Below are 12,836 nucleotides of genomic sequence, written 5' to 3' on the forward strand. Positions count from 1 at the left end.
CCTGATACCAATAAATGTAACAACCCTCACCCGTACCCGACGCCGGGAGAGGGTTCGAGGCATTGTCAGGACATTTCATTTTGAAACGTACCAAATTGGGTCACCAAGTTTTACTCAAATTTTAAGCTTTTCATCCATGAACACCCATGCCTTATATAGGCCTTCAGGACCTATAACATATCAAGAGGCAGTGCGGGACAAATACGGGCACGTTCGATTAATCTTGGGCTCCTCAGAAAATTTTCCTTAACATAAAGTATCACACACCCGTGTAGGTGGGCCGTGTGGACTCAAACGCCCGTGTGACTTGAGGCACGCCATGCCCTTCAGCCGTGGGTGACACTGACTTATCAACACGGCCATGGCACATGCCCGTTCTACTTGCCCGTGGACGACACTGTCATTTTAACACGGCCCTGGCGCATGCCCATGTGGCACACCCGTGTAAAACTTTGTGCTAAAATTTTATGTGCAGGGGACACACGGCCATGGCACACAACCATGGGAGGGAATCGTGTATCACACCCGGCCTAGTCACACGCTCGTGTGTCCAACCATGTGGACTCTATTAGTCTATTTTCCAAGCCTTTAGTCACCCCTTTCTACTACTTGTGCCTAGTGGTTACCAAGTTTGAGAGAAAACATAATTTTACACTTGTAAATAATCTTGATGAAAATAGTTGTATGGAAACCTCATATCATTGGTTTCATACATAAATGGTTATTTCCCCTTTAGTGTTATGGGTTCCCATGTTAATTTAATCCATCCGAAATTGGCTCTTTCATGTGACTCATTGCCAATTGATAGCAACCCATCATTTGTAATTAAAAACCATGCATAAAATTGTAGGTCATAGCCTACTTAAATTAAGCCAATTTTCATGGCCATATACAAAGAGATAAACATATTTTTACATGCCTTCATTTGGCAAATCAAATGACACATATAACAAAATACTTAAAAAAATACTATACATGCCATTGAACAAAATAAATAGAGTCTTTATACAAACTTGTTTAGTTGATAGTGTGTTGACTCTCTAATTGTCTTGTAGTCCTTATGAGTCCTCCAGCTCTGTGACACAGGGAAAAAGAGAAGGGTAAGCATTTTCATGCTTAGTAAGCTCAAATAACTGGAAAGTAAACTTACCAAGTAATTAGCATACATCCATATTTAAATCATGAAACCATCAATTATGAAACGGTTCCCTATGACATGCACTCAATCAATGAGTTAGTTACATATCAAAGCATCATGTAATTTATGTAGATGAGCTCATCATTCATTACCTTATTGACATACATCATATTAATCCCGTTGAGTTTCTAAGAAATATCGATGGAATACCCATTATCCGTCAATTCTTACAAATGATCATTTCACATATATACACTCCCGCGAACCTCACATCTCATGACAAGATTACCAGTCCATGCTAAATCCCCATATCATGAACTCATAAGATGATGTCAAGATTACCAGTCTAGGCTAAATCCCTTATAGCGACAAACACCCTTAATGAGCTCGAATCTGAATTACCAGTCCAGGCTAAATTCAGACCCTAATCGGATTACCTGTCCGGGCTAAATCCATAATGCACACATATTCTTCGGGAGGCTTGATCATTCAAGGAACACCCATCTGGGCTAGATCCTTTTCATACTTGAGATCACGAATTACCCGTCCGGGCTAAATCCTTACTGTAACACATGCAGGATCTCAGTTCACATGTCAATGAGGGTTTATCCATCGAATTCCCTTTTTCAACCTCAACCGAGACATTTTTCACATGTTATCATCAAATATGCATTTCTATGATATTTCATTCTAATAATAAATGCAGTCATCATGCATTCATAATTTATACAATTATACATATTAGGGGTTTACTTTAAGTTTTCGAACTTACCTAGTATTCGTTTTAGAGTTATGTTTCGGTTATTCCGAAACCTTACGTTTACCACGATCGACCTCCGAAATTTGTTCCTCGGGGTCTATATCAACAAAGCTAACTCATTAATACACTACATTATGCATTTCAAGTTTAATATCTACCCTGGTCCAAATGACCGTTTTGCCCCTAACCTTTCACATTATTACGATTTAGTCCCTAGGCTCGTATAATGAAACCCATGCACTTTCTATCTTACCCAAGTCTAGCTGAACAATTTTTCTTCTTATGGTAGCCCACATTATTCATTATTTTCTCATTTCTACCACACATTTACATCTTTTGCAAAATAGTCCCTATAAGGGTTTTTCATGAAATTCAACTAGGAAAAGATGTTTAATACACATTCATCTTTCATATTCCTCCATAATCCATCAAAATACAAGGAACTCATGCATGGGTAAATTTTTAAACATGAACCCTAGCATGAAATATGGGTAGAAATGGAGAGAGCAAGCTACCGGGATTTCAAAAATACATAGAGCATGAAAAACGGGGCTTGGGAACACTTACTATTGAGGTTGGAAAGGTTGGAAACCCTAGCTATGGAGAACCTAAAAATTTCAGCTTGATGAAGGAGAAAATGGATGATTTTGACTTGATTTTTCCCATTTTAATTGATTAAAATGACAAATAACCGAAATGCCCTTATGCCCTTTCTTTAAAATTTCATCCATGCAAGCCCATTTTTGTTCGAAAAATTAGAATTTGGGAAAATTGCTTTCCAAGACCTTATAATTCATAATCTAAACTAATTTCATACAAATTGCTTCTAGAATCCAAGTTTTGCAATTTATTCAATTTAGTCCTTAATTTATAATTGGACACCTTATACTTAGAATTTCTTCATGAAAATTTAACACATGCATATACTCATATTCTAGGCCTCATAATAATCATAAAATAAATATTTTTATGTTGAATTTGTTGTCCCAAAACCACTATTCTGACTAGGCCCTATTTCAGGATGTTACAGGCCGTGTCACTCACTTTCGTTTTTAGATACCATACGGGCCAAAGACACGGGCATGTGCTTAGGCCATGTGACTTACTGTTTACAATTTATGACCATGCGGGCAAATGACACAAGCGTATGTCAGGCCGTGCGAGACAAACGGGTGGGCACACAGGCATGTGCGAAGCCGTGTGGCGTGTAAACAAAATCAGGAACTTGTCTCTAAGGCTGTAAGCTTTTTCTAACATGATCATTGGCCTCCATAATGTATTTACGATCCGAATTAGATTGTATGAGTACTATCTAATGCTCTGAGACTGAGAGAGGAATTATATAAATGTATACGTACTGTGATGACTGTTGATGATATTGATCTTCATCACCTACCTATGAATTAAATCTAAATAACTGTACCTATGTTGTTGACATCTTTAATCTGTATTTGTATTGGTTTGGAATTATGTAAAGGAGTAACTAATTTGTTTTGATTCAGTGGCTAAGCCACGATTAATATGTGAACCTGGCGCTTTGTCATAATTCGATCTGGCAGTTAGTCTTCATCTCAGTAAACATGTCAGACTGACACTATATGGTGTGTAGGGTTGGATAGGTATTTAATGCCCTTAACGGTGTGTTGGAATGGTCGGATATGGTGTGTAGTGGATGGGGGAAGGAATAATTGCATATGTTTCTAATCTATTCTGTATCTGAACTTGAATTATTCTGTCATATAACTGATACGTTAATCCTGTACGGAATCTTCTCTAATTTTGATTAGAACTTGAGATTTGGGAACTTCTTATTAAAATTGTGCTTCTAATTGAATTTATATTGGTTATATACTGAGAGTTCTTTACTCACTATGTTGTTGACTGAATTTCAGGTAACTCACAGGCTTGATCGGGTCGACGTAGGGAAGCTCGATCAATCTACTTTATCACCTTATTATATATTTATCACGTAGATCCAGTATTTCTTAGTACTATGACTTCTCTAAGATTGTTGAATTGTCTGTTGGATTTAATGGTTGTCATGACTTGTCAATTGGTTTTAGCTATATTTATAAAAGTTGGTTTTCTTAGTAACGTTAATGTAACTATTCGGACTTGGTCTAGACGCCTAGGCTGGGTTTAGGGTGTTATATATACTGTGATGCATGATCATATGGATGTAAGTTAAGAATGTACAGAAGTATGATTCGATTATGAGTATGAGTAAAGCTTATATGAATGTGTATTTATGTTAGATAAATGCTGCATGATTGAATATGTTAAAGAAATAGGGGTTTAATGGAGTGTCGGGAAATTATGTGATGTGAGTTTTAACATTGCGATGGTATTCGATGAAGTTCTTGAGAAATTAAAAACAAATTTCGATACAAAAATTTTGAGGAAAGACTATGGTCATGGTACATTTTGGAAAGGGCGGAAGAGCTGCATTTATCTACTAGGGTTTCTTCGTGTCCTAGAGTGATGATGGGAAAACCTCACTTAATGATGAGTTTAGGAAAATCTATATAGCAAACACGACAGTTCATGTGGTGCATTAGTGGCAACCAAACAGAGCTTTTGTGGCATATTTTGTAATGCCTTTATGGCATATTCTATAATGTATTTATGGCGTATTCTGTAATGCCTTTATGGCGTATTCTATAATGCCTTTGTGGCGTATTCCATAATGCCTTTGTGGTGTATTTCGTAATGCCTTTGAGGTGTATTTCGTAATGCCTTTGAGGCATATTCATTAATTTCTTTGTGGCGTATTCTATAATACCTTTGTGGCATATTCTATAATGTCTTTGTGACATATTCTGTAATGCCTTTGTGACATATTCTGTAATGCCTTTGTGGCATATTTAGTAGTGCCTATGTGTTATATTCTGTAATGCCTTTACAGTGTATTCTACAATGTCCTTGTGGTAAGTTTTGTATCTCCTAAGTAGTGAATATTTGTTAGCCTATATTAGTATCAAGGTCTGAATATATTTTTGAAGAAATTTCTGAAAGAGTGTCTTTATATATAACCAATAAATAGGTCCATTATGGTTTCACTAGAATAGAGAATTTGATGTGCTTGAAGTTATAGGTAGTGTAAGTGTCTGCCAAACTAATGTATATCCATTTTAAGTATAGAGGTTACCTGGTTTCTGTAGTATCCGCCAAATGGGGGTATCTCTCACAATGTAATTTAGCGTTCTTGGATTCTACCGAAAGTAATAAAACATTGCATCCATTAAAATTGGTTGTTCTCTAGGCTAATTTAAAGATATGATATGATCAGTATTCTAACAACCGTGGAATTAGGAAAGAGTTCGCCAGAGATAGGATATGTTTGTAAACCATTCTGAGATAAATACTCAATGTTTATTTGTATAAGAATCCACCAAGAAGAATACCTTTGTATATAGCATTCGAAGTAAAGAATTCAACATTTGGCTATGTAAGAATTCGCCGAAAGTAACTTTAGCATGAATACTACTCTGAGAAATGTATCCATCTTCTGTCTTTCTGGAGAGTGAGAAATAAGACCCGTGTTGAAGGGTAAATTCTGTAATCTGCCTAATGGGTGAAAGGTGTATATAGGGTCAACTGTAGAGATTGGCATATAGGTATGTGCTTGAAGTTTAGGAAATTATCTACCAAAGACTAAGAAGTAATTCAAAATCTCCGAGTTGAAGAAATCAACAATAAATGTTCAAAGGTAACATTGGTTAAAATTCACTAAGTTCATTTGAACTTATAAGTGTTTGGTTGTGATGCAGGTTTTGAGGTAACAGTTGATATGTTAGAAAAAACCCAATTAGGAATGCACCAGGGTGGCAAGGTGGTAGTTCGTGTTACGATACTATGCATACAGAGGGCACCATAGGTGGAATGAAAAAAATTTGCAAGTGTACACACTCGTTAACAAGTAATAAAATGACAAGTAATGTCGAGTTATCATACCCATAGAAACTGTGCAAGCAAATATTTATGAAATGTAAAACTAAACAATTTGGTGATGAAAAATATGTTATTTTGAAAAGGTGATCTAAAAATAAAACTAATTTAACTAAATGATTAACGAAGAAAGTAAAATTAAAAATTTCAATGCACGATTTCTAAAAACGAGTTTAATCAATATGACATAAATGTGTTAGATCAATTTTATTCTTTAACTTAGAATTATTAAAACTACGTTCGTGTTGTTACGAATAAATTCACGACAATTCGGTACCTTGTTAACTAATGCACATACTTACTTACTAAACCCATTAATCTCTTGAACATATCTTTATGTCAATTCAAATAATTCATAATTTTTTTATAAGCAAGTATAAGATTAAGTAAGGTAACAATATATCTTTATATTGAAACAATTTAATCATAATAATCTTACAAGTTATGCAAGGCTAATGTATTATTTAATACCTTCGCTAATTTAACCTTCAACTACCTTAGAAGCTTAAACATGCACCAATTAAATATTGTGTCAATTAATTCAATTTTTACCTTACAATTAAAATGCTAGTATAACATAAGCATGATTTTATTTAATTGAACAATTTACCAAGACCTAATAACAACACGAACACATTTTTAACAATCTAAGTGGAAAAAATGCAATTAATGTAATACAAAAGAAATTTAAGTAATTTTAATTAATTTAAGAACAACAATACAAAAATTATTCATGTTCATGATCACAACATAAACAAAAAAAAAAGGAACTAGGAAACAAATCCTGGTGTTTCTCCGAAGTCAAACTAGTGCGCTCCTCTTCTTCTCTACTCATTTTGTCGATCCAAGACCTTCACGAACACTTGAATGCTGCTACTCCAAGAGGCGTAACTAGCTCTTTTTCAAGAAGGGAAATCGATAAGGGAAGGAAGAAGAGAAAATAGGAAAACAAGAAAAGGAATGAAAGAGAGAAAATGGAGAATGATGTGTAATGTAGGGGATGAAAAATGAGTAAGTGAGGGGGCTATTTATACTTGAGATTGGTAGCTCAAGTTGGCTAAAAATAGCAGCCAACCCCTCATCCTATGACTAGCCATGCAAGTGGAAGGAGTGGTTGAGTTTGAATTTACTATTTTTAGCTTGTGGCTAAAAATAAAATGCATGAAAAAGGGAGGGGTTTGAATGGCATTTAGAAAAAGTTCAAGGGCTCATTTGAAAGTGTTAAAATCAGCCAAAATAAGCTTATTGGCTCAACAACATTGGATGATTTGGGTGCTCTTTGGGCTTGTCCATCCTCCCTTTTTTACTTGTTCAATTCAGGCTCTTTTCTCTACTTCAAACTATCCGTTTTTCCCTATGAAAATTAAATCAGACCAATTGATTCGAGGAAGTCCAAAAGCATAAATTTAAGTCCTCCATATCTATTAGTTCATCATCTTGAACTCCCATGGTGCCTTGTCAATTAATTCTTTTAAGGTGACCGTCGACTTGATTTTTCACCCTGTGTGTAAAATTACCAAAAATAACCCAATTTATGCTAAATTATTATAAAACTAATTAAAAATCAAAACATTTTATAAACTAAGCTTAAATGAATTATTTTATAGTAAAAGTATAAAATGCAACAGAAATTACTTAGAAACTGCATGAATTAGTTCTCAAAATGTGTTGAAAAAGTTTATATATCTTAGTGTTTCCAATAGGAATATGGCACTTAGTACCTATGCCAGGAAGATGTCTGTCTTTAACAAAGTTTTAAGTTGAAACGCCATATACTGCTTTGAAAATCTATTGTAATGATTAAATGTTCTCTTTAATAAATCTTTGGTTTTTGAACAGTAATTAAAGAAATAAGAAGTTTAGTTTAGAATGGGTTCACGTCTGTCGAAAAATTTTGCTAAGTGTTTAAGCTTATAACATCTAATATACGGATCTGGTAATTCGGGTTTTGTATAGGGTGTTATAAGAGCTCTCACTATATTCAATTGGGGAAAATTGTAATTATCCAAGGTCTAAGATAGATTGATCTTAAATAATTGTTTGTACCATGAGACTTATATAAAAAATTTATTCTCTAGGAAAAGCGTCACAAATGTAGTTTATGTCCAGACTTTATAAACAACTTCCTATGTTCAATCTTTTATTCTTTCGAGTTTTATTTATGTGTGTAATAAACAGTGTAACGATCTTCTTAATACACTTGACTACGAAACTTCAAATTTTTACTAAGTTGAAAATAAAAATAAATAAATAAAATAAAAAATACTAGTTAAATACTTTTAAAAAATGAATGTTTTTATAAAGTATTTAAATAAATGATAATTTTTGTATTTCCTATTTTAAAATTTTGTGAATAGTATAATAACTAAATATTATTAAGTTATTAATTCTACTAAATAATATCTTATATTTACTATTATTTTTAAAATATATAAATTTTAATTTATTCACATGAGTTTTTTTCACTCTTATATATTAGTGGGTTTATGTATGTCTACATTAAATCATATGGATTGACAAATAATACCTATATGAACATAATGATTAAATTTTTAATAGTTAAATCATTATTTGAGGTTCAAATTTGGCAACAATTTTTATAATGGGGTTTGAATTTTTTTTAAGTTAATTTTTAAACTTGGTAATTGTTTTTATTTTGGCGTCTGAACTAGGCTATTGTTCCCACATTGGGACTTTGAACTTTTTTTTGTCCAACTTAGTCTCTAAACTTGATAATCGTTCTTACATTGGGGCCTACAGTTTAGGGTTTTCAAAGAAATATTAAGGATTTAAGTTTGAAAAAACAACTTAGGCCCAATGTGTGAAAAATTGCTATGTTTAAGGGTTAACTTTAACAAAAAAAAGTTCAAGTTCCATTGTGAAAAGAATTGTCAAGTTTAGGAACTAACTTGAGTAAAACAAAAATTCAAATCCTAATGTAGAAATAATTATCAAGTTTAGGATCCAAAATATTATTCAACCTAATTTTTAACTTTTGAATAATATTTTTTTATCATTTAATATTGAGAAAGGGAGAAGCAGATAACAGAATTTGAATCTTATCACTTAAATGTGAAATGAGTTAGGGGTGAGCAAAATTCGATTTGATTCAAAAAAATCGAAAAAATTCTAATTTTGAATTAATCGATTTGAGTTATTCGAATTATTCAAGTCAAGTTTAATTTCACAATTCAAATATCTCAAATAATTCGAATAACATATTGGTGAAATATCCTTTTGGTCCTTGTCAACTTTGAAAATAAATAAATTGGTCTTTCTCTCAATAAAAATTATAAAAAAAATTCAAAATAATTTTTAAAATTTAAAATATTTATAAAAATTTTAAAATTTATATTTTTAAAAAAATATATAAAAAATATAAAAAAATTCTAAAAGATATATAAAAAAGTTAAGATTTTAAAAATTTTCTAAAATAATAATATTAGAGAATTAGTTATACTGTAACAATATTTTTATTTGATCTGTTTAACTTTTTAAGTTAACTTGGATAATTTCACTCAATTAAATTTAACTTGAATTTTATTTTAATAGATTTGATTAAAAAAATTTAAATTAAATTAAAATAATAAAATATTATTTATAAACTCTAAGCCTTGTAGAGCCATATAGAACGTGTCCAATAGATATATGGCTTTTTTTTGTCATGTTCGTATTCCCTCAACCCAGGATGTTAACGTTATGGACTCTCTGGTTTCTCCTAAGCCTCGGCCATCACGTCACAAAATACGACTTCTTCTTCCCATTGACGTTTGATCGACCATAGTAAACCCAAAAACAACGGGCTTGAACAAAATCCAAAACTAATCACTGTTCAAATATTGATTGATGCAAGAAATACGCCACTATTTATTTATTTCTTTCTTGTAATAGAACGCACCCACCGGATTATGTCCCCTGTTATTCTGGCCCAAAGTTTCCATCTTTTACCTCACTTCTTTCTTCTTTACACTTTTCTATTTTTCTTTTTCGAATCTTCTGCTATCTTTCCAACCCTAAGTAACACCTGTTTTCATTATTTCGCCTTTTTATTATTTAGACTATTATTATTTATGTTCATTTAATTTTAAATCTTTAAATTTCGACTGGGACACGGAGACGGTAGACTGAAACTTTGAACGTTGTCGTTTTTTTTCTTCAAAGAAGGAAACAAATTCATGTGGTTTTGTTTGATATTAGTTAAGTAAAAGGAAATGGGTTTCGCTGTATCCGATGAATTGTTGGGAACTGTGGTTCCGATTGTTGTGTATTGGATTTATTCAGGAATGTATATGTGTTTGGGGTCGTTTGAGAATTATAGATTGCATTCTAAATCAGACGAGGAAGAGAAGAATTTGGTCTCCAAACTAACTGTCGTTAAAGGCGTTCTTTTCCAGCAACTTCTTCAGGCTGCTGTCGCGATCCTTTTGTTCACGGTTAATCCTCCCTACATAAACTCTTATGTTACTTACTTTTTATTATTAATTTATTTTCTCATGAACCATGGATCTGAAATTTTGGATTTCAGTTGCTTAGAATCAAATGCCTTCTTCGTTACCAATAAATTACTTATGAATTTCTCTTACGCTACCTTTTGCAATTGTAGCTGAAATTTTGATGATAAGGATCGTATTTTAATTTGACTGTAGGAGAAATCGATTGGTTACTGGTGTTGTGTTTCATTAAAAATTCTTGTTTTTCTCTGGTAAAAATTTGGGTTTGTCTTAGAAAGTATGTTAGCCCACAAGATTTGACCAATTGCAGCGTTCCAAATTGTTACCCATGCTTACTTTGCAAAGATGACAGCAAAAGTGTGGAGCTAATTGTTTGCCTCATTCCATTGTATCTGATATATTTGTACACTCTACATAAGAAATTTGAATGAATAATCTAAGGTGTAATCGATGGCAATAAAAAGAAAATCTAAGGTATAATCACCCTTGAGTTTCAATTTTACTTCTTTTCACCCATGAAAGATTATATGTAGCATACAATGTTCTTGGTTAGTCTGCACACAATGTTGTTCTGGGGTATTAGTTAATTTACTTATAGATAATTGATCGGACCTGCCTCCACACCCTATCTTTCTTACATTGGATCCTATGTTGCTTTCACACTTCATTTTTCCTAAAGTATTTGTTTTCAACATAAATTCGGACATAGATACATAGCTACTATCCTCTCCGAACATATAGAAAACTTAGAAAGTTTGAGTATATTGGTGTTAAATATATGCCGTATGCAACACTCACTCCCAAATTTGATTCAATTGTCTTTTGTGATTATGAAATTTCAGGAGTAATCATACTGTAATTTTATGAGCTCTTCTTCTGCATATATACTAAATAATCTGTCTTTTGAATTTATGCTTTATTAGATATGAGCTAGGCAGAGTAAATATGGAAATATACATTATTATGGATTGTGTTTGTGATCTTTAGTTTAATGGCAGATATCTACTTTTAACAGTGATCACAGCCTCATTAAATTTACTTTATCTTAGACTGGTTTCACAGTTTCTTCATTATCTTGTCACCTAATTAAAGATTCACAAGCTGGGTGCTATTCTTGTTTCTGTGTTTCAGAACTGTTATAATTTAACATTTGGCATAGCTGGGGATGGTTATCAGTTTTTTATTTTATTTTATTTTCTCCTTCATCTTTACTCCACTTCTGGTTTGTTCTTTTCATAATTTCTGTGGCATGTATAATGAACCATATAAGCAATTTCAGTTGAGACGTTATGTGTATACAGTTCTTTTTTATCAAACATTGATTTGTGCAGGCCACAGGGGGTCATGCTGGGGCTTCTTCTCAGCAGCCATCTTCGTTTATTGTTCTGGCTAGCCAGTTCGTTACAGCAATGTTGGTTATGGACACTTGGCAATACTTTTTGCATAGATACTTCCACGAGAACAAGTTCTTATATCGGCACCTCCACTCTCGGCATCACCGTCTTGTTGTTCCCTACGCATTTGGAGCTTTGTACAATCATCCATTAGAGGGGCTTCTCCTTGACACAGTAGGTGGAGCCTTATCGTTTATGCTCTCTGGCATGTCTCCTCGGACCTCCATCTATTTCTTCTCTTTTGCCACCATCAAAACAGTGGACGACCATTGTGGGCTAATTCTTCCTGGAAACCCCCTTCATATTTTCTTTAGAAACAATTCTGCGTATCATGATGTCCACCATCAGCTTTATGGTAGCAAATACAACTTCTCCCAACCATTCTTCGTGATGTGGGATAGAATTCTGGGGACATATATGCCATATTCACTTGAGAAGAGAGCAGAAGGGGGCTTCGAAGCACGCCCAACTAAAGAGTTCAAAGAGGACTAATAACTAGATTGTGAGCATAACAGTACTTCTTTCTTTTATTCATCATCAATGAAACTACAGTCACCATTTTATTCTTGTGCTCTGCACTTCTAATATATTTTTGTTTATAGAAGTAATAACGAGAACCATTAATTAGTTAGATCAGATAATTTTTTCATTTATGTCGTGTATTGTACTTTTTTTTTATCTGTCGTGTAATATACATATTATATAGATTATTGTACTAAAAGTTCAAGTATGAATGTAATACTCTCATCTTTACCGTTTCAAACCTGTTGTATTATGTTTATTGTGTTCAAGATCGTCGATTATGCTTCCATCGGTCATATCTCGGGCGGTCTATCTTATTTTTCCCTAATTAAAGGGTTTGTGCCTACTTTCGAAATGAAATGAATGATGCGGTAACATGGATATCCATGTTAAGGCAAACCCTATTTTTCCAATTTCGAGAATCATCTATTGCGAAAATGATGCATTAATATGGAATGGAAATCCACCTTATTAATGAATGATGCATTAATAAGGGTTACAATATTTTTTTTTTGTTCGATTAGGTCAAGAAGGTATGATTATTGCCAAAATTTTCTTGGATTCCCCGTAAGTAAACAAGGAAACCAGCTTCCCTAGTCAACAATTGATTCTTTTCTATGAAT

At 33.1% G+C, this 12,836-nt stretch overlaps 1 protein-coding gene across 1 annotated transcript; it reads left to right on the plus strand.

Annotated features, from left to right (window-relative positions):
• The first annotated feature begins 9,526 nt into the window (after positions 1 to 9,526).
• Positions 9,527 to 12,454, plus strand: LOC107952288 (sphinganine C4-monooxygenase 1). Its single transcript, XM_016887554.2, has 2 exons — positions 9,527 to 10,279; positions 11,629 to 12,454. Exons 1-2 carry the CDS (start codon positions 10,058 to 10,060, stop codon positions 12,181 to 12,183), a joined length of 777 nt encoding a protein of 258 aa, XP_016743043.1. The 5' UTR covers positions 9,527 to 10,057; the 3' UTR covers positions 12,184 to 12,454.
• The last annotated feature ends 382 nt before the right edge of the window (positions 12,455 to 12,836 follow it).

This window comes from Gossypium hirsutum, chromosome A03 (genome assembly GCF_007990345.1).
Source record: "Gossypium hirsutum isolate 1008001.06 chromosome A03, Gossypium_hirsutum_v2.1, whole genome shotgun sequence".
NCBI lineage: Eukaryota > Viridiplantae > Streptophyta > Magnoliopsida > Malvales > Malvaceae > Gossypium > Gossypium hirsutum.